The sequence below is a fragment of the Hippocampus zosterae genome, chromosome 8 (assembly GCF_025434085.1).
Source record: "Hippocampus zosterae strain Florida chromosome 8, ASM2543408v3, whole genome shotgun sequence".
Taxonomy (NCBI): Eukaryota; Metazoa; Chordata; class Actinopteri; order Syngnathiformes; family Syngnathidae; genus Hippocampus; species Hippocampus zosterae.
The window spans coordinates 8,265,833-8,288,065 of record NC_067458.1 but is presented as its reverse complement, the minus strand read 5'-3'; the positions used below and the strand labels follow the sequence as shown (position 1 = coordinate 8,288,065).

General features: G+C 44.2%; 2 protein-coding genes across 10 annotated transcripts in view; one reads left to right on the top strand and one right to left on the bottom strand.

Annotated features, from left to right (window-relative positions):
* Positions 1-254: 254 nt before the first annotated feature.
* On the top strand, positions 255-21,900 carry prg4b (proteoglycan 4b). Of its 2 annotated transcripts, none has more exons than XM_052073362.1 (12): positions 255-400; positions 2,891-3,151; positions 3,464-3,529; positions 15,182-16,291; positions 16,611-16,676; positions 16,740-17,378; positions 18,442-18,528; positions 19,610-19,746; positions 19,863-20,019; positions 20,103-20,210; positions 20,845-20,973; positions 21,383-21,900. In XM_052073362.1, exons 2-12 carry the CDS (start codon positions 2,944-2,946, stop codon positions 21,490-21,492), a joined length of 2,817 nt encoding a protein of 938 aa, XP_051929322.1. In that variant the 5' UTR covers positions 255-400; positions 2,891-2,943; the 3' UTR covers positions 21,493-21,900. The 2 variants fall into 2 exon arrangements, with proteins under 2 accessions (XP_051929322.1, XP_051929324.1); XM_052073364.1 differs by having other exon boundaries at positions 256-400; positions 16,130-16,291.
* The window catches only part of tprb (translocated promoter region b, nuclear basket protein), a 30,357-nt gene continuing 29,647 nt past the window's right edge, over positions 21,524-22,233 (bottom strand). For all 8 annotated transcript variants that reach the window (XM_052073258.1, XM_052073265.1, XM_052073259.1 and 5 more), the window contains exon 51: positions 21,524-21,726. In XM_052073258.1, coding sequence (XP_051929218.1) covers positions 21,677-21,726 — 50 coding nt within the window. In that variant the 3' untranslated portion in view covers positions 21,524-21,676. The remainder of the gene's footprint in view (positions 21,727-22,233) is intronic.

The window sequence follows — 22,233 nt, the reverse complement described above, 5'->3', positions numbered from 1 at the left end:
AAAGGTAGAAATAGGCATGCAGAGCAAAGCACTTCTACCTGACAACAAGCATGTAGCATGTAATGCATCCACACCAACACATTGCGTTGATACAATTTTCTGTTTGAACAATGAGAGGAACAATGAGAGGAAAACAATGGATCATCCAATGCATCAGCGCCAGGGACGAGTAGTTAGTACATGTGGTAATGTAGTTGATAAGAATCCCAAAGGTATTTCTACTTTGACAAAAGGCTTGACTCAAACAAAATATATAGTGTTTGTGTAATGTAAATATATTGTTTGTAGTACTGCATATGGTGATCTGGCTAATATTTTTTCATCACTATTCCAACAGAGGAAACTGCTAATGAAGCAGAAGAAGACCCGTTTTTGCCACTCAGTGGGGGAAACACTGAAGGTAACAATTTGAAATTTTGTCCAATATTTCAAGCGTGAATCTCCACTTTAGTGTTTCTGTGTTGCGTTTGCATGTTCTCTCCTTATTTTGGTTTTCCCTGAGTATCCCCCAGCTTCCTCACACATCCAAAAAAACGTTCATGCTTCTATATAGAGCAGTGGTTCTCAATTATTTTCTATCATGCCCCCCCTAAGAAGAAGAAAACATCTCGCGCCCCCCACTCGTAACTATAAATACCTGTCGTATCATTTCTCTATAAAATTCTTATAAGTACAGCGCTGCATAACACTGTATCCTTTTAACGTGTAAGAGAATAAAAAAAGAAATATGGACCAACTTACAACACATAATAGCTTTATTAACTGAACCAGAAAGTTTCAAGTACATCTGAAATTCAAAAGTAAAATGAAATCCTTACCATACGATACTGAAAAATAAAATGACATAAAATCAATAAATAATGCATTCAAACTGATCACCGGCATTAATTCAGGAGCACAATCTGAATAAAACCTTTAACCTGCAAAACAAAAATATATAAAATAATTTGTGCTGATTTTTTAAAGATGATGTCTGGATTAATGGCAATTTAATAATATTTAAAATATTTGGCACGTTTTCTCTAAAAAAAAACTTCTTATCAAAGGGATTGGGGTGTAATGTCTTTAAGTGACGCCTTGATAAAATTAATTTGGCTTCATGCTTTCCTCCCACCGTAGTCACAGTGAAGCCAAGCGCTACAAAACGCTTCGTAATGTTTCTTCGTCTTCGCTTTCGGCAGACCTCTTTTCTCCGTCGCTCTCTCCGTCTGTCGACTGTGTCTACACTTCATACTCATACTCTGTGCCGAGTGCAAAGCGCGCATGCTAAGTGCGAACAAAACACCGAGCGAATGCTCTCTAAGCACTCTGCCAAGGAGAGCACCACTTCCCCCTAATGTAGTCGAGGTGCAATTGCACTTTATTCTAGGACAACAAAAAATCAAAATAAAAAAGCATGCCAAACGCGTCCTCCTCGACGGACCCTCGCGCCCCACTATTTGAGAACCACTGATATAGAGTGTGAGTGGGAATGGTTGCTTGTCTATATGCGACTGATGGCCAGTCCAGGGAGCTCTCCGCCTCTCACTGAAAGTTAGCTCGGATAGACTTTTTTTCTTAATAGATCAGATGAAAAATTGTTGTTAAACTGCATGTTGTTTGACCTATAACCCAAATGAAATCTAGTTCTATTGATGATGGATAGATGGGTGAAAAGATGTATTGTCCTCTGAAATACGCTTGGGCTCACGCTGTTTTAATATGAGCGGGCCTTAATTATTAAAATGATGTTCCTGAGCAATTGTGGTTCTTTTGCTGTGGTTCGGGCACCACGCAGAACGGGCCAAGAAGTACAAACTTGAGTGGCCAAAAGTAACACAAGAGCGCAGTGCTGTCAAAGTGTGGGAGGCTAATGGGCACAGCTTCACATGCAAGAGAGTGAAAGCAAAAGAGGATGGCAAGATTTAGGCAATAACAACAAAAGTATTGGAACACGCCTCATAATCCGATTACTGGTAATTTACCAGTCTGGGATGGATAAAACCACTAGTTTTGGGAATGCTTTTTCCTTTTCCGCATACCTGCGCCACCAGTATGCAATCCAAGGTACCATTAAGGTATGCTTGGATGTTTTTGGTGTGGAGGAAGTGGTCAGGTTCAATATCAGTGAACCTCTGCCCTCACAAACGATCTGGATGAATGGACCAAAATTTCCACAGACATACTCCAACATCTTATAAAAAGGTTTCACAGTAGAGTGGATCAAATCCGTATGTTCTTCCATGTTTTTATCCCCTACAACTAATGGCCTGGGAGTTCCATTACGTGTTCCTAAGTGTGAATGTATGTTGAAAGAATTCATTCAGGCGTAGGAGTGTGGACATTGAAGTGTGTATTCTGCTCATATTTAGTCTAGTAAAACCTCTGTCGTGGTCTTTTGTGTCTCTTAACAATATTTGATTAAAATAATGCACTGAAGTGTGTCTTCCGCCACATTTAGTCTAGCCTGTAAAACATTCTCATGCCCGTAGTAAACCAGGCGCATCCTTGGAACCATCTGTTAGCCTTGATACACTGATTACTGGAGACGGGTTAATACAAGCTAAGAATCAGTTTAGGAAACAGTGAATATGGCAGAAGACACACTTCAGTGCATTATTTTAATCAAATATCGTGAAGTAACACAAAAGACCACAGCAGAGGTTTCACTAGACTAAATATGAGCAGAATACACACTTCAACATCTGCATCATTTGTTTCATAATTTTCGATGACATCTAAGAATGAAGTTCCACTGGTGAGTCCAATATCATTTCCATAAGATGTCGCCAATGATGGTGAGCTACTTTGTTATGTAGGGGAAATAAATGAGATTTTTTCACAAGTAATCTAACATGAAATTGACAGTGAAGTGTAACAGTGTCTACACACAATGACATTGTTCACTTAGGTACGGACACCGAGACCATTCCCAGCGATTACCAATCCAACACTCCAGATCGGATGGAAAGTGATATGCCAGATAGTACTGGCAGTTATGCGTCATCTCCAGCTGAGCCGCTGAAAGCGATCCCCACTCAAGCCACCTTGATCAAAGACACTTTACAGGCGAGAGCAAAAGTAGTTCCATCGGTGACAGGCCATTCACAAGATGAGGTCAAGTCAACCACCGTGGACAGGCCTGATGGAGTCACTTACACTGAGAGTGAAGGTGTGTAAAGATTACGGTATGATGGGCTTAAACCTTGAGGATGATTTTGATCTTCATAGGAGTAGAGAAGATGAATTTGTACCTCAACGGATGAAGCCGCAGTTGGTAGAGAAAATCAGCTATTTTAGCTGAATCTCAAATTAACGTTATCTGACAGTTAATCAGGTCATGTCAGGATCTGGAATCTTTGAAATTGAATGAGTGAACTACTTTACATGTCAGAAATTCAGTATACATGAGATACTGGACTACTGTAAATACCCTCATGATAGATGAGTCATTTGAGTTTATCTGTTGTTCTTGCACTTTCAGAAAGCAGAAGAAATCCTCTCACCGTGTCAGACTCCAGAACAACATTTCCACAAGCCACCATGGGAGGTAAGCGAGTTTCCAACCAACCCAGTTGGACTTCAGCATCCCAAGTAGAACCTTCTCCCACAGTTGACACCAGACCTTCACAACCAGAATATCCCTTTCAAGAGTTGTCCACACCTCGACTGCCATCAGAACACACACAAGGGTCATCCAGATATTCAGATTCACCAGATCCTTCACAATGGTCTTCCACATCTTCAGCACAACCAAAGGCTTCACAAGAGTCATCCACATCTTCACGCCCACAAAAAACCTCACAAGAGTCTTCTTCATCTTCAGGACCACCACCAAAAACATCACATTGGTCATCCAGACCGTCACAACAAGAATATCCCTTTCAAGACATGTCCACACCTCGACTGCCAACAGAACACACACAAGGGTCATCCAGATATTCAGATTCACCAGATCCTTCACAATGGTCTTCCACTTCTTTACCACAACCAAAGGCTTCACAAGAGTCATCCAGACCTTCACGCCCACAAAAAAACTTACAAGAGTCTTCTACATCTTCAGGACCACCACCAGAGACATCACATGGGTCATTTAGACCTTCACAATCAAAATATCCCTTTCAAGAGATGTCCACACCTCGATTGCCATCCGAACAGACACAAGGGACATCCAGATCTACAGATTCACCAGATCCTTCACAATGGTCTTCCACTTCTTCAGCACAACCAAAGACTTCACAAGAGTCATCCACACCTTCACGCCCACAAAAAAACTCACAAGAGTCTTCTACATCTTCAGGACCACCACCAAAAACATCACATGGGTCATCCAGACCTTCACAACAAGAATATCCCTTTCAAGAGATGTCCACACCTCGACTGCCATCAGAACACACACAAGAGTCATCCAGATCTTCAGATTCACCAGATCCTTCACAATGGTCTTCCAATTCTTTAGCACAACCAAAGGCTTCACAAGAGTCATCCACACCTTCACGCGCACAAAAAAACTTACAAGAGTCTTCTACATCTTCAGGACCACCACCAGAGACATCACATGGGTCATTTAGACCTTCACAATCAAAATATCCCTTTCAAGAGATGTCCACACCTCGATTGCCATCCGAACAGACACAAGGGACATCCAGATCTACAGATTCACCAGATCCTTCACAATGGTCTTCCACTTCTTCAGCACAACCAAAGACTTCACAAGAGTCATCCACACCTTCACGCCCACAAAAAAACTCACAAGAGTCTTCCACATCTTCAGGAAGTTCACCAAAAACATCTCATGGGTCATCTAGACCTTCGCAACCAAAATATCCCTTTCAAGAGATGTCTACACCTCATCTGCCATCAGAACACACACAAGGGTCATCCAGATCTTCAGATTCACCAGATCCTTCACAATGGTCTTCCACTTCTTCAGCACAACCAACGGCTTCACAAGAGTCATCCACACCTTCACGCCCACAAAAAAACCCACAAGAGTCTTCTACATCTTCAGGACCACCACCAGAAACATCACATGGGTCATCTAGACCTTCACAACCAGAATATCCCTTTCAAGAGATGTCCACACCTCAACTGCCATCAGAACACACACAAGGGTCATCCAGATCTTCAGATTCACCAGATCCTTCACGAGGGTCTTCCACATCTTCAGGGCAACCAAAGGCTTCACAAGAGTCATCCACACCTTCACGTCCACAAAAAAACTCACAAGAGTCTTCTTCATCTTCAGGACCACCACCAAAAACATCACATGGGCCATCCAGACCTTCACAACAAGAATATCCCTTTCAAGAGATGTCTACACCTCGACTGCCATCAGAACACACACAAGGGTCATCCAGATCTTCAGATTCACCAGAACCTTCACAATGGTCTTCCACTTCTTTAGCACAACCAAAGGCTTCACAAGAGTCATCCACACCTTCACGCCCACAAAAACACTTACAAGAGTCTTCTACATCTTCAGGACCACCACCAGAGACATCACATGGGTCATTTAGACCTTCACAACCAAAATATCCCTTTCAAGAGATGTCCACACCTCGATTGCCATCAGAATACACACAAGGGACATCCAGATCTACAGATTCACCAGATCCTTCACAATGGTCTTCCACTTCTTCAGCACAACCAATGGCTTCACAAGAGTCATTCACACCTTCACGCCCACAAAAAATCTTACAAGAGTCTTCTACATCCTCAGGACCACCACCAGAAACATCACATGGGTCATCTAGACCTTCACAACCAGAATATCCCTTTCAAGAGATGTCCACACCTCAAATGCCATCAGAACACACACAAGGGTCATCCAGATCTTCAGATTCACCAGATCCTTCACGAGGGTCTTCCACATCTTCAGCACACCCAAAGGCTTTACAAGAGTTATCCACACCTTCACGCGCACAAAAAAACTTACAAGAGTCTTCTACATCTTCAGGACCACCACCAGAAACATCACATGGGTCATCCAGACCTTCACAACAAGAATATCCCTTTCAAGAGATGTCCACACCTCGACTGCCATCAGAACACACTCAAGGGTCATCCAGATCTTCAGATTCACCAGATCCATCACGAGGGTCTTCCACATCTTCAGAGCAACCAAAGGCTTCACAAGAGTCGTCCACACCTTCACGCCCACAGAAAATCTCACAACAGTCTTCTACATCTTCAGGACCACCACCAGAAACATCACATGGGTCATCCAGACCTTCACAAGCACAATATCCCTTTCAAGAGCTTTCCACAACTCGACTGCCATCAGACCCCACACAATGGTCATCCAGATCTTCAAATTCACCAGATCCTTCACTAGGGTCTTCCACATCTTCAGGGCAACCAAAGGCTTCACAAGAGTCATCCACACCTTCACAGCCACAAAAAACCTCGCAAGAGTCGTCTACATCTTCAAGACCACCACCAGAAACATCACATGGGTCATCCAGACCTTCACAACCAAAATATCCCTTTCAAGAGATGTCCACACCTCGATTGCCATCAGAACACACACAAGGGACATCCAGATCTACAGATTCACCAGATCCTTCACAATGGTCTTCCACATCTTCAGCACAACCAAAGTCATCACAAGAGTCATCCACACCTTCACGCCCACAAAAAACCTCACAAGAGTCTTCTACATCTTCTGGACCACCACCAGAAACAACACATGGGTCATCTAGACCTTCACAACCAAAATATCCCTTTCAAGAGATGTCCACACCTCGACTGCCATCAGAACACACTCAAGGGTCATCCAGATCCTCAGATTCACCAGATCCATCACGAGGGTCTTCCACATCTTCAGAGCAACCAAAGGCTTCACAAGAGTCGTCCACACCTTCACGCCCACAGAAAATCTCACAACAGTCTTCTACATCTTCAGGACCACCACCAGAAACATCACATGGGTCATCCAGACCTTCACAAGCACAATATCCCTTTCAAGAGATGTCCACACCTCGATTGCCATCAGAACACACACAATGGTCATCCAGATCTTCAGATTCACCAGATCCTTCACGAGGGTCTTCCACATCTTCAGGGCAACCAAAGTCATCACAAGAGTCATCCACACCTTCACGCCCACAAAAAACCTTACAAGAGTCTTCTACATCTTCAGGACACCCACCAGAAACATCACATGGGTCATCCAGACCTTCACAACCAGAATATCCCTTTCAAGAGATGTCCACACCTCGACTGCCATCAGAACACACTCAAGGGTCATCCAGATCTTCAGATTCACCAGATCCTTCACGAGGGTCTTCCACATCTTCAGGGCAACCAAAGGCTTCACAAGAGTCATCCACACCTTCACGCCCACAAAAAAACTCACAAGAGTCTTCTACATCTTCGGGACGTTCACCAAAAACATCACATGAGTCATCCAGACCTTCACAACCAGAATATCCCTTTCAAGACATGTCCACACCTCGACTGCCATCAGAACACACTCAAGGGTCATCCAGATCTTCAGATTCACCAGATTCATCACGAGGGTCTTCCACATCTTCAGGGCAACCAAAAGCTTCACAAGAGTCATCCAGATCTTTACGCCCACAAAAAACCTCACAAGAGTCTTCTACATCTTCTGGACCACCACCAGAAACATCACATGGGTCATCCAGACCTTCACAACCAGAACATCCCTTTCAAGAGATGTCCACACCTCGACTGCCATCAGAACACACTCAAGGGTCATCCAGATCTTCAGATTCACCAGATCCATCACGAGGGTCTTCCACATCTTCAGGGCAACCAAAGGCTTCACAAGAGTCGTCCACACCTTCACGCCCACAGAAAATCTCACAACAGTCTTCTACATCTTCAGGACCACCACCAGAAACATCACATGGGTCATCCAGACCTTCACAACCAGAATATCCCTTTCAAGAGATGTCCACACCTCGATTGCCATCAGAACACACACAAGGGACATCCAGATCTACAGATTCACCAGATCCTTCACAATGGTCTTCCACTTCTTCAGCACAACCAACGGCTTCACAAGAGTCAACCACACCTTCACGCCCACAAAAAACCTCACAAGAGTCTTCTACATCTTCAGGACCACCACCAGAAACATCACATGGGTCATCCAGACCTTCACAAGCAGAATATCCCTTTCAAGAGATGTCCACACCTCGATTGTCATCAGATCACACACAATGGTCATCCAGATCTTCAGATTCACCAGATCCTTCACGAGGGTCTTCCACATCTTCAGGTCAGCCAAAGGCTTCACAAGAGTCATCCCCACCTTCACGCCCACAAAAAAACTCACAAGAGTCTTCTACATCTTCGGGACGTTCACCAAAAACATCACATGAGTCATCCAGACCTTCACAAGCAGAATATCCCTTTCAAGAGATGTCCACACCTCAAATGCCATCAGAACGCACACAAGGGTCATCCAGATCTTCAGATTCACCAGATAGTTCACGAGGGTCTTCCACATCTTCAGGGCAGCCAAAGGCTTCACAAGAGTCATCCACACCTTCACGCCCACAAAAAACCTCACAAGAGTCTTCTACATCTTCAGGACCACCACCAGAAACATCACATGGGTCATCTAGACCTTCACAACCAAAATATCCCTTTCAAGAGATGTCCACACCTCGATTGCCATCAGAACACACACAAGGGACATCCAGATCTACAGATTCACCAGATCCTTCACAATGGTCTTCCACTTCTTCAGCACAACCAACGGCTTCACAAGATTCAACCACACCTTCACGCCCACAAAAAACTTTAGAAGAGTCTTCTACATCTTCAGGACCACCACCAGTAACATCACATGGGTCATCTAGACCTTCACAACCAGAATATCCCTTTCAAGAGATGTCCACACCTCAAATGACATCAGAACGCACACAAGGGTCATCCAGATCTTTAGATTCACCAGATCCTTCACGAGGGTCTTCCACATCTTCAGCACAACCAAAGGCTTCACAAGAGTCATCCAGACCCTCACGCCCACAAAAAACCTCACAAGAGTCTTCTACATCTTCAGGACCACCACCAGAAACATCACATGGGTCATCCAGACCTTCACAAGCAGAATATCCCTTTCAAGAGATGTCCACACCTCGATTGCCATCAGATCACACACAATGGTCATCCAGATCTTCAGATTCACCAGATCCTTCACGAGGGTCTTCCACATCTTCAGGGCAACCAAAGGCTTCACGAGAGTCACCCACAACTTCACACCCACAAAAAAACTCACAAGAGTCTTCTACATCTTCAGGACCACCACCAGAAACATCACATGGGTCATCCAGACCTTCACAAGCAGAATATCCCTTTCAAGAGATGTCCACACCTCAAATGCCATCAGAACGCACACAAGGGTCATCCAGATCTTCAGATTCACTAGATCCTTCACGAGGGTCTTCCACATCTTCAGGGCAGCCAAAGGCTTCACAAGAGTCATCCACACCTTCACGCCCACAAAAAACCTCACAAGAGTCTTCTACATCTTCAGGACCACCACCAGAAACATCACATGGGTCATCCAGACCTTCACAAGCAGAATATCCCTTTCAAGAGATGTCCACACCTCAAATGCCATCAGAACGCACACAAGGGTCATCCAGATCTTCAGATTCACCAGATAGTTCACGAGGGTCTTCCACATCTTCAGGGCAGCCAAAGGCTTCACAAGAGTCATCCACACCTTCACGCCCACAAAAAACCTTACAAGAGTCTTCTACATCTTCAGGACACCCACCAGAAATATCACATGGGTCATCTAGACCTTCACAACCAAAATATCCCTTTCAAGAGATGTCCACACCTCGATTGCCATCAGAACACACACAAGGGACATCCAGATCTACAGATTCACCAGATCCTTCACAATGGTCTTCCACTTCCTCAGCACAACCAACGGCTTCACAAGATTCAACCACACCTTCACGCCCACAAAAAACTTTACAAGAGTCTTCTACATCTTCAGGACAACCACCAGAAACATCACATGGGTCATCTAGACCTTCACAACCAAAATATCCCTTTCAAGAGATGTCCACACCTCGATTGCCATCAGAACACAAACAAGGGACATCCAGATCTTCAGATTCACCAGATCCTTCACGAGGGTCTTCCACATCTTCAGGGCAACCAAAGGCTTCACAAGAGTCAACCACACCTTCACGCCCACAAAAAACCTCACAAGAGTCGTCTACATCTTCAAGACCACCACCAAAAACATCACATGGGTCATCCAGACCTTCACAACCAGAATATCCCTTTCAAGAGATGTCCACACCTCGATTGCCATCAGACCACACACAAGGGTCATCCAGATCTTCAGATTCACCAGATCCTTCACGAGTGTCTTCCACATCTTCAGCACAACCAAAGTCATCACAAGAGTCATCCACACCTTCACGCCCACAGAAAACCTCACAAGAGTCTTCTACATCTTCAGGACCACCACCAGAAACATCACATGGGTCATCCAGACCTTCACAAGCAGAATATCCCTTTCAAGAGATGTCCACACCTCGATTGCCATCAGATCACACACAATGGTCATCCAGATCTTCAAATTCACCAGATCCTTCACGAGGGTCTTCCACATCTTCAGGGCAACCAAAGGCTTCACGAGAGTCACCCACAACTTCACGCCCACAAAAAAACTCACAAGAGTCTTCTACATCTTCAGGACCACCACCAGAAACATCACATGGGTCATCCAGACCTTCACAAGCAGAATATCCCTTTCAAGAGATGTCCACACCTCAAATGCCATCAGAACGCACACAAGGGTCATCCAGATCTTCAGATTCACCAGATAGTTCACGAGGGTCTTCCACATCTTCAGGGCAGCCAAAGGCTTCACAAGAGTCATCCACACCTTCACGCCCACAAAAAACCTCACAAGAGTCTTCTACATCTTCAGGACCACCACCAGTAACATCACATGGGTCATCTAGACCTTCACAACCAAAATATCCCTTTCAAGAGATGTCCACACCTCGATTGCCATCAGAACACACACAAGGGACATCCAGATCTACAGATTCACCAGATCCTTCACAATGGTCTTCCACTTCTTCAGCACAACCAACGGCTTCACAAGATTCAACCACACCTTCACGCCCACAAAAAACTTTAGAAGAGTCTTCTACATCTTCAAGACAACCACCAGAAACATCACATGGGTCATCTAGACCTTCACAACCAAAATATCCCTTTCAAGAGATGTCCACACCTCGATTGCCATCAGAACACAAACAAGGGACATCCAGATCTTCAGATTCACCAGATCCTTCACGAGGGTCTTCCACATCTTTAGCACAACCAAAGGCATCACAAGAGTCATCCACACCTTCACGCCCACAAAAAAACTCACAAGAGTCTTCTACATCTTCGGGACGTTCACCAAAAACATCACATGAGTCATCCAGACCTTCACAACCAGAATATCCCTTTCAAGACATGTCCACACCTCGACTGCCATCAGAACACACACAAGGGTCATCCAGATATTCAGATTCACCAGATCCTTCACAATGGTCTTCCACATCTCCAGGGCAACCGAAGGCTTCACAAGAGTCATCCACACCTTCACGCCCACAAAAAAACTCACAAGAGTCTTCTTCATCTTCAGGACCACCACCAAAAACATCACATGAGTCATCCAGACCTTCACAACCAGAATATCCCTTTCAAGACATGTCCACACCTCGATTGCCATCGGAACACACACAATGGTCATCCAGACCTTCAGATTCACCAGATCCTTCACGAGGGTCTTCCACATCTTCAGGGCAGCCAAAGGCTTCACAAGAGTCATCCCCACCTTCACGCCCACAAAAAACCTCACAAGAGTCTTCTACATCTTCAGGACCACCACCAGTAACATCACATGGGTCATCTAGACCTTCACAACCAGAATATCCCTTTCAAGAGATGTCCACACCTCAAATGCCATCAGAACGCACACAAGGGTCATCCAGATCTTCAGATTCACAAGATCCTTCTCTAGGGTCTTCCACATCTTCAGCACACCCAAAGGCTTTACAAGAGTTATCCACACCTTCACGCCCACAAAAAACATCACAAGAGTCTTCCACATCTTCAGGACCACCACCAGAAACATCACATGGGTCATCCAGACCTTCACAAGCAGAATATCCCTTTCAAGAGATATCCACACCTAGACTGCCATCAGACCACACACAATGGTCATCCAGATCTTCAGATTCATCAGATCCTTCACGAGGGTCTTCCACATCTTCAGCACAACCAAAGGCTTCACAAGAGTCATCCAGACCCTCACGCCCACAAAAAACCTCACAAGAGTCTTCTACATCTTCAGGACCACCACCAGAAACATCACATGGGTCATCCAGACCTTCACAAGCAGAATATCCCTTTCAAGAGATGTCCACACCTCGATTGCCATCAGATCACACACAATGGTCATCCAGATCTTCAGATTCACCAGATCCTTCACGAGGGTCTTCCATATCTTCAGCACACCCAAAGGCTTTACAAGAGTTATCCACACCTTCACGCCCACAAAAAACATCACAAGAGTCTTCTTCATCTTCAGGACCACCACCAAAAACATCACATGGGTCATCCAGACCTTCACAACTAGAATATCCCTTTCAAGAGATGTCCACACCTCGACTGCCATCAGACCACACACAATGGTCATCCAGATCTTCAGATTCACCAGATCCTTCACGGGGGTCTTCCACATCTTCAGCACAACCAAAGGCTTCACAAGAGTCATCCAGACCCTCACGCCCACAAAAAACCTCACAAGAGTCTTCTACATCTCCAGGACCACCACCAGAAACATCACATGGGTCATCCAGACCTTCACAAGCAGAATATCCCTTTCAAGAGATGTCCACACCTCGACTGCCATCAGATCACACACAATGGTCATCCAGATCTTCAGATTCACCAGATCCTTCACGAGGGTCTTCCACATCTTCAGGGCAACCAAAGGCTTCACAAGAGTCATCCACACTTTCACGCCCACAAAAAAACTCACAAGAGTCTTCTACATCTTCTGGACCACCACCAGAAACATCACATGGGTCATCCAGACCTTCACAACAAGAATATCCCTTTCAAGAGATGTCCACACCTCGACTGCCATCAGAACACACACAAGGGTCATCCAGATCTTCAGATTCACGAGATCCTTCACGAGGGTCTTCCACATCTTCAGCGCAACCAAAGGCTTCACAGGAGTCATCCACACCTTCACGCCCACAAAAAAACTCACAAGAGTCTTCCACATCTTCAGGACCACCACCAGAAACATCGCATGGGTCATCCAGACCCTTACAACCAGAATATCCCTTTCAAGAGATATCCACACCTAGACTGCCATCAGACCACACACAATGGTCATCCAGATCTTCAGATTCATCAGATCCTTCACGAGGGTCTTCCACATCTTCAGCACAACCAAAGGCTTCACAAGAGTCATCCAGACCCTCACGCCCACAAAAAACCTCACAAGAGTCTTCTACATCTTCAGGACCACCACCAGAAACATCACATGGGTCATCCAGACCTTCACAAGCAGAATATCCCTTTCAAGAGATGTCCACACCTCGATTGCCATCAGATCACACACAATGGTCATCCAGATCTTCAGATTCACCAGATCCTTCACGAGGGTCTTCCATATCTTCAGCACACCCAAAGGCTTTACAAGAGTTATCCACACCTTCACGCCCACAAAAAACATCACAAGAGTCTTCTTCATCTTCAGGACCACCACCAAAAACATCACATGGGTCATCCAGACCTTCACAACTAGAATATCCCTTTCAAGAGATGTCCACACCTCGACTGCCATCAGACCACACACAATGGTCATCCAGATCTTCAGATTCACCAGATCCTTCACGGGGGTCTTCCACATCTTCAGCACAACCAAAGGCTTCACAAGAGTCATCCAGACCCTCACGCCCACAAAAAACCTCACAAGAGTCTTCTACATCTCCAGGACCACCACCAGAAACATCACATGGGTCATCCAGACCTTCACAAGCAGAATATCCCTTTCAAGAGATGTCCACACCTCGACTGCCATCAGATCACACACAATGGTCATCCAGATCTTCAGATTCACCAGATCCTTCACGAGGGTCTTCCACATCTTCAGGGCAACCAAAGGCTTCACAAGAGTCATCCACACTTTCACGCCCACAAAAAAACTCACAAGAGTCTTCTACATCTTCTGGACCACCACCAGAAACATCACATGGGTCATCCAGACCTTCACAACAAGAATATCCCTTTCAAGAGATGTCCACACCTCGACTGCCATCAGAACACACACAAGGGTCATCCAGATCTTCAGATTCACGAGATCCTTCACGAGGGTCTTCCACATCTTCAGCGCAACCAAAGGCTTCACAGGAGTCATCCACACCTTCACGCCCACAAAAAAACTCACAAGAGTCTTCCACATCTTCAGGACCACCACCAGAAACATCGCATGGGTCATCCAGACCCTTACAACCAGAATATCCCTTTCAAGAGATATCCACACCTAGACTGCCATCAGACCACACACAATGGTCATCCAGATCTTCAGATTCATCAGATCCTTCACGAGGGTCTTCCACATCTTCAGCACAACCAAAGGCTTCACAAGAGTCATCCAGACCCTCACGCCCACAAAAAACCTCACAAGAGTCTTCTACATCTTCAGGACCACCACCAGAAACATCACATGGGTCATCCAGACCTTCACAAGCAGAATATCCCTTTCAAGAGATGTCCACACCTCGATTGCCATCAGATCACACACAATGGTCATCCAGATCTTCAGATTCACCAGATCCTTCACGAGGGTCTTCCATATCTTCAGCACACCCAAAGGCTTTACAAGAGTTATCCACACCTTCACGCCCACAAAAAACATCACAAGAGTCTTCTTCATCTTCAGGACCACCACCAAAAACATCACATGGGTCATCCAGACCTTCACAACTAGAATATCCCTTTCAAGAGATGTCCACACCTCGACTGCCATCAGACCACACACAATGGTCATCCAGATCTTCAGATTCACCAGATCCTTCACGGGGGTCTTCCACATCTTCAGCACAACCAAAGGCTTCACAAGAGTCATCCAGACCCTCACGCCCACAAAAAACCTCACAAGAGTCTTCTACATCTCCAGGACCACCACCAGAAACATCACATGGGTCATCCAGACCTTCACAAGCAGAATATCCCTTTCAAGAGATGTCCACACCTCGACTGCCATCAGATCACACACAATGGTCATCCAGATCTTCAGATTCACCAGATCCTTCACGAGGGTCTTCCACATCTTCAGGGCAACCAAAGGCTTCACAAGAGTCATCCACACTTTCACGCCCACAAAAAAACTCACAAGAGTCTTCTACATCTTCTGGACCACCACCAGAAACATCACATGGGTCATCCAGACCTTCACAACAAGAATATCCCTTTCAAGAGATGTCCACACCTCGACTGCCATCAGAACACACACAAGGGTCATCCAGATCTTCAGATTCACGAGATCCTTCACGAGGGTCTTCCACATCTTCAGCGCAACCAAAGGCTTCACAGGAGTCATCCACACCTTCACGCCCACAAAAAAACTCACAAGAGTCTTCCACATCTTCAGGACCACCACCAGAAACATCGCATGGGTCATCCAGACCCTTACAACCAGAATATCCCTCTCAAGAGATGTCCACACCTCGACTGTCATCAGACCACACACAAGGGTCAGCCAGATCTTCAGATTCACCAGATCCTTCACGAGGAACTTCCGCATCTTCAGCACAACCAAAGGCTTCACAAGAGTCATCCACACCTTCACGCCCACAAAAAACCTCACAAGAGTCTTCTACATCTTCACGACCACCACCAGTAACATCACTTGGGTCATCTAGACCTTCACAACCAGAATATCCCTTTCAAGAGATGTCCACACCTCGACTGCCATCAGAACACACACAAGGGTCACCCAGATCTTCAGATTCACCAGATCCTTCACGAGGGTCTTCCACATCTTCAGGGCAACCAAAGGCTTCACAAGAGTCATCCACACTTTCACACTCACAAAAAACCTCACAAGAGTCTTCTACATCTTCAGGACCAACACCAGAAACATCACATGGGTCATCCAGACCTTCACAACCAGAATATCCCTTTCAAGAGATGTCCACACCTCGACTGCCATCAGAACACACACAAGGGTCATCCAGATCTTCAGATTCAACAGATCCTTCACGAGGATCGTCCACATCTTCAGAAGGTGTGTAACGTTTCCGGTTTGATGGGCTGGAACTTGAGGTTGATTTTGATCTTCATAGAAGTAGCGAAGCTGGACTTGTACCTCAACGGATGAAGCCGCAGTAGGTTGAGAAAATCAACTATTTTAGCTGAATCTCAAATTAACGTTATATGACAGTCATAGAAGGTGTGGTCAGGATCTGGAATCTGAAATTGAATTAGTGAACGACTGAAACTTTACATGTTAAAAAAAAATCCTTATACTTGAGTTACTGGACTACTGTAAATACCCTCATGGCAGATGAGTCAGTCTGATTTATTTGTTGTTCTTGCACTTTCAGATAGCAGAAGAAATCCTACCACCGTATCAGACTCCAGAACAACATTTCCACAAGCCACCATGGGAGGTAAGCGAGTTTCCAACCAACCTAGTTGGACTTCAGCATCCAAAGTCGAACCTTCTCCCACAGTTGACACCAGACCTTCACAACCAGAATATCCCTTTCAAGAGATGTCCACACCTCTACTGCCATCAGAACACACCCAAGGCTCATCCAGATCTTCAGATTCACCAGATCCTTCACAATGGTCTTCCACTTATTCAGCGCTACCAAGTGCTTCACAAGAGTCATTCACAAATTCAGCACCCCAAAAACCAACACAAGATTCCGCCACAAATGCAGAAAGCTCCGAGGCGCCTCACTTACCCGATTCAACGAGGTCTTTCCCACCATCAGTCCCAACCACTTCAGTGGTTACAACATCCCGACCTTTCGCTCTACCAGACCAGACCAGTCAGAATTACTCTCCTGGTGTTTCTCCGGTTGCATCAGACCTTGACGTTACAATGACCGTTAATCCTTCACCCACAGATGCGTTGCACAGTAATTTTAAAGACAAGGTTACCCCAACAGAACCTTCCATCGCCCCAGTAACAGAAACCCCAAAACCCACCCGTGCTAAAGCACCTGAATCCACCCCAAAACCTAAACCAAACACTTCCAGTCCATCAATGACTGCAGCGCCTGAGGATAAACCTTCTCTCAAACCGGCGATTAAGCCAGTGGATGCGGTGCTGAATGTGGATAGTTCCAGACACTACCAACCAGGTAAATCAACACTTGCTTTGAATATCAGTACAGCATTCTAAGAAAAATACGGTAAATAGAAAAGGGAATTGTAATGAATGACAAGTTGGGTTGTTGAGGTTCAAAGTTTTTCTTTTTGTCTCCCAAAGGAGAAAATTGTCTTGGAGCAAGGGACTGCTGCAAACATGAACACTGCACACTACATGAATGCCATTGCATGCCATCCCCAGCCATCCATCCATTCTCAACCCATTTTGTTATTTATAGTGATTAATTTAATTTGATTCAATAGAGCGGCCCGGTAGTCGAGTGGTTAGTACGTCAACTTCACAGTGCAGAGGTACCAGGTTCGATTCCAGCTCCGGCCTTCCTGTTGTGGAGTTCGCATGTTCTCCCCGTGCTTGTGTGGCTTTTCTCCGGGTCCTCCGGTTTTCTACATCGGTTGTTCGTTACTGTGTGCTCTGCGATGGGCTAGCAACTGGTTCAGGGTGTCCCCTGCCTACTGCCCGAAGACAGTGGGGATTGGCTCCATAAGGATAAAACGGTTTGGAAAATGGATGGATGGATTTTGGATGGATGGATGGATAATTAAATGGATGGATGGATAATGAAGGTGTTTTTCTATTAGATATTTGAATCGTAATCACTTGTATTTCTGCCATATTTTAATAGTTCATACTCACACTTCAGTGTGTGCAGGGTGTATGATAAGATATGGGTTGTTGTTTTTGGTTTTGTTTTAGCTCATTTCAATGTCTGTTGATGTCAAATATTACCTGAGGGATTTTTGGAGGTGTGGTTTTACTCCTGGTCTTTGACACATTTTTAATAAAAAAATCATCGAAAGACCTTTTTTCTTAATTTTAGTCATTTCCTTTCACTCTACTGTTGAGTGCAAATTCCCCTGAATTACATAATTAAGTGTTCCAAGCACTTTCCCACATTATGAGTTCCAACTAACACCCCCTCAAAAAAATATGTACACCCAACCAGAAACAGCCACTTTCAGATTAAATTGCAGTTGCAATTTTTGTTTTACTTTTCCACACAGTGATGTTTTTATGAGCGATGTCTTTATTTCCAGATGACAACAATGACACAAACTTGTGCAGTGGGCGTCCTCCCAGTGGAGTCACCACATTGAGGAACGGCACAATAGCAGTCTTCAGAGGTTGGTGCCATCAATTATTTTAATGAGAAAAAGCCATCCGTACAACAAAAGTACAGATGTTAAGTCACTGTGGTTCCGAAAATTAAAAAAAAAAAAAAATTATTGTGACTTTGGAACACTCTCTGACATTCACATTATTGCATCACCGCTGTTTAGGAGTCAAGCAAATTTTGTTGCTCATGAAGGCAAAACTTTCAGAAAGTATTGTTACAATATGAGGCAGGAAACTAAACCTTTATAAAATAGTGCCTTTTAGCTGAATAGTCGTCAAAGATTATCAGAAGTGGTGTTAAATACGGCTATTCACGACAAATTCACCATTTTCTAATTATTCATATTGACAATTTTGACATTCACAAGACTCTTCTGGCAAAACAAAATTCTCACCTCAAAACAGGTTAATCTGTGCTCAAAACTGAACTATCTGGTCTAATCGTGGCCCGGGTCAATCAAAATGAAAAATACTTCTAAGAAGTCAGTAAACATGAAATAAAAAATATAAAACACAATACTCAACACTAGCAGCACAGTAGCTCTGATTTTATCACCTATTACTGTTCTGTGTTCGCGGATCACTTTGATAAGATAAGATAAGATAAGAAAACCTTTATTGGTCTCACAATGGAGAAATTCCCAATTCACAGCAGCAAAGTTATGAAAGTAAGAAGTAGAACAACAAAATATAGGAGCTGCTGGAAACCACCTCATCCAACTCTTTCATGAACTCCTCCTCAAAGATTTCTCTCCAATTTAGTGATTCTCAAACCAGTGCTCTCTGAACTGGCTAAAATATGATATTTCATATCATTAGCCATGACTGAGCAACTTTGAGATCGATGACACTTGTGCTTCAATTGTGTTTGACTTTTGCGACCTGTGCTCACCATTATGCAAAACAGGTGCACCACAATGAAAATGTGCTGGCAAGTTATGACTGAAAAGTGCTGATGTTTTGGTCAAGAATGACTGTCTGGTGTTTTAGCAACTGAGAAAAACAAAAGATGAGAATGCACAATTTTTCTTCAAGGTTCTCACATGCAGATGGACAAGTCTAAATATGTGTTTGTATTCTGGTACACAGGTCACCTCTTCTGGTTTTTGGATAGAAACAGGGTGCCAGGTCCGGCCCATGACATCACACAAATGTGGGGGGTCCCGTCACCCATCGACACTGTGTTCACCCGTTGCAATTGCCAGGGGAAAACATACATCTTCAAAGTAATATTTGTCACTTCTCTCTCTCTCTATATATATGTGCGCATGCATTTTAGGCATGTCCTGAAATTTCACCTGAAAGCCAAATGCTTTATGTGTGTGTCTCATGTGGTTTGCAGGGAAACCAGTACTGGAGATTTGAGAACAATAATTTGGACCCAGGCTATCCAAAGTTTGTTGAGTCGGGCTTTGATGGTCTTCGAGGTCACATCACAGCTGCCCTGTCTGTGCCTCAGTACCTCAGGAGGAGAGAATCTGTCTATTTCTTCAAGAGAGGTGACCATGCATGTCAAATGTTACAGAAATATTGCATTTTGACATGTTAATCCATGAACTCAACTGTCTGTTGATTCTTCTAGGTGGATTGGTGCAGAAATATTCATATCAGTTTGGCACCAGCCCATCATGTAGCAAGAAAGCCCATTTTGCTATTTACACTGTCCGTAACCGAGTGGGGCGACAAGCAGGTAGGAAAAACACGACTACATCATGCTGACTGTGGGGGGCATTTTGATAAAACTTGGACAGTGCCCAAAGTGCACTTCAGTTAGGGGTTGTCACCCCGACAATCTATATTGTGGGAGTTATGTGTTAATGGATTTTTGTTTGTTTCTACTATTTAACATGGAGCCTTTTAAAGGACGTTGTTAGGACTGGGTGGTTGGCTTTGGAAAGCATTAAATTCATATCTCTTGACCATGTCAGTCAAATCTGAGCATTATTCTTCATCTTTGCAAAGGAAGCATTTGTCTTGCATTTGAATCGAGTGTAAGACAAATGCTCGATACACCTTCATGATCTTATGATGACATCATGACAGTGTACCTCACGTTGTGGCCAGGGAGTTTCAGGCTGTTTTGAGTGAAAATGTGTGGTAAATGTCACAGTGGGTGTGAGCAGCGCAAGAACACTCGGTGATCTCACACGTGATTTTTGAGTTTCAACACAGCACTCTGGAAAATGAGTCATGCTTCAACTGAGAAGGACAAATCAGATCCTGTGAGATTTAACACATGGAAAAGGGCCTCAGTGCCATTTATGAGAAACCTCAGGAGTGAAATGTGAACCAATTTTTTTTTTACAAAGCCGATTTGTTTCCAGTGTCACTGCTGGGACCCGCAATCAACATCCGGACGAGCTGGCGAGGATTCCCCACCATCATCACTTCAGCTGTTTCTGTCCCCAGTTACAGGGAACCAGAGGGCTACAGATACTATGTCTTCTCTAGATGTAAGTCACAGTTGAGCCTCATCTTAAATTACATGTTTTAAACTCATTGATGAGGAATTTAAAAAAGGGACCAAGTGTGTGCCAGACACAGTGGTGTATTTCTATCATAAAAAACATTTATTGGAGTTCTAACTGCAGTCAAAGTTCCACTTAAAAGCATAAGAATGTAGTAACATGAGTATTTTTTCCCACATTACCAAAATATGCATGTAAACGGAAGCCGAAAAACTGGTCAAAGGTGATATGTGACCACAAATGTTTATGTGCCCTGCAATTGGCTGGTGCTTCAGCTGGAATAGGCCACGGCGTTCGATGACTGATGGCTGTATTTTATACCAGACACTTGTCACAGTAATTTCCCAAATAACCGATGGAAGCAAAAACAAGTTCTCATGTGTGTGTCTTGCAGCTAAATCCTACAATATCAGGTTGGACGGTGAGCGGCCCGTTGTCACTTCCCCGATAGAAAACCCATCAGCTCAGAACAACAACTTCATCAATTGCCCCAAAACACTCTGATGACCACAGACTGCTTCATGAAGCCTTCGTGTTGGACTTGTTAAACACTTTTAATTACATTTTTCAGAAAGCACATAACCACCATAGACTCATCAAAATTATAAAAGCGAAAAGCTTTCGAACAGGTGATCAAGATCAAGAAGAGTGACTTGTTGAGACTGTCACGATGTCCGTGTAGGGAGCTTCATCTGGCGATGCGTCTGCCGTGAACTCCTCGGGAGGGAAATGCTTGACCTAATGGAATACACAATGCAGGTTTCAAAATTATATCCAGCGGCTGAATAAACTGCATATCTGAAATCTATGAATGAAAGCACACAATTTTAAAAGCATGCAAAAAATATTCACGTTATGATCTATACACTATGTAACTATATTTAAAATGCAATAAAGATTGTCTGGTTGGAAGCATGTTTGTTTTCTTACAGCTTTGAAAGTGTAGCACTGCAGGTCTATTTACAAGTGCATCTCAAATATCGGAATGAAAAATTTCACGATCAATTTCAATATTTTGATTTAGAAATCAGGTCGGAAATGGTCTTCTGAAAACTCATTGCCAGTGTGAATTTACACGAGTTTCCCTTTTTTTAATTGAACTGCTGGAACAAGTTCGCATAAAATCTGGATTTCAAACATCCATTTATGAAGCACGCCATCTGTGGGTTGAAGGAATTCAAAATCAAATTTTCTCAAATTTTACTTTTACTACTCTATGAGCACTAGAAGTGGGCAATGTGTAGT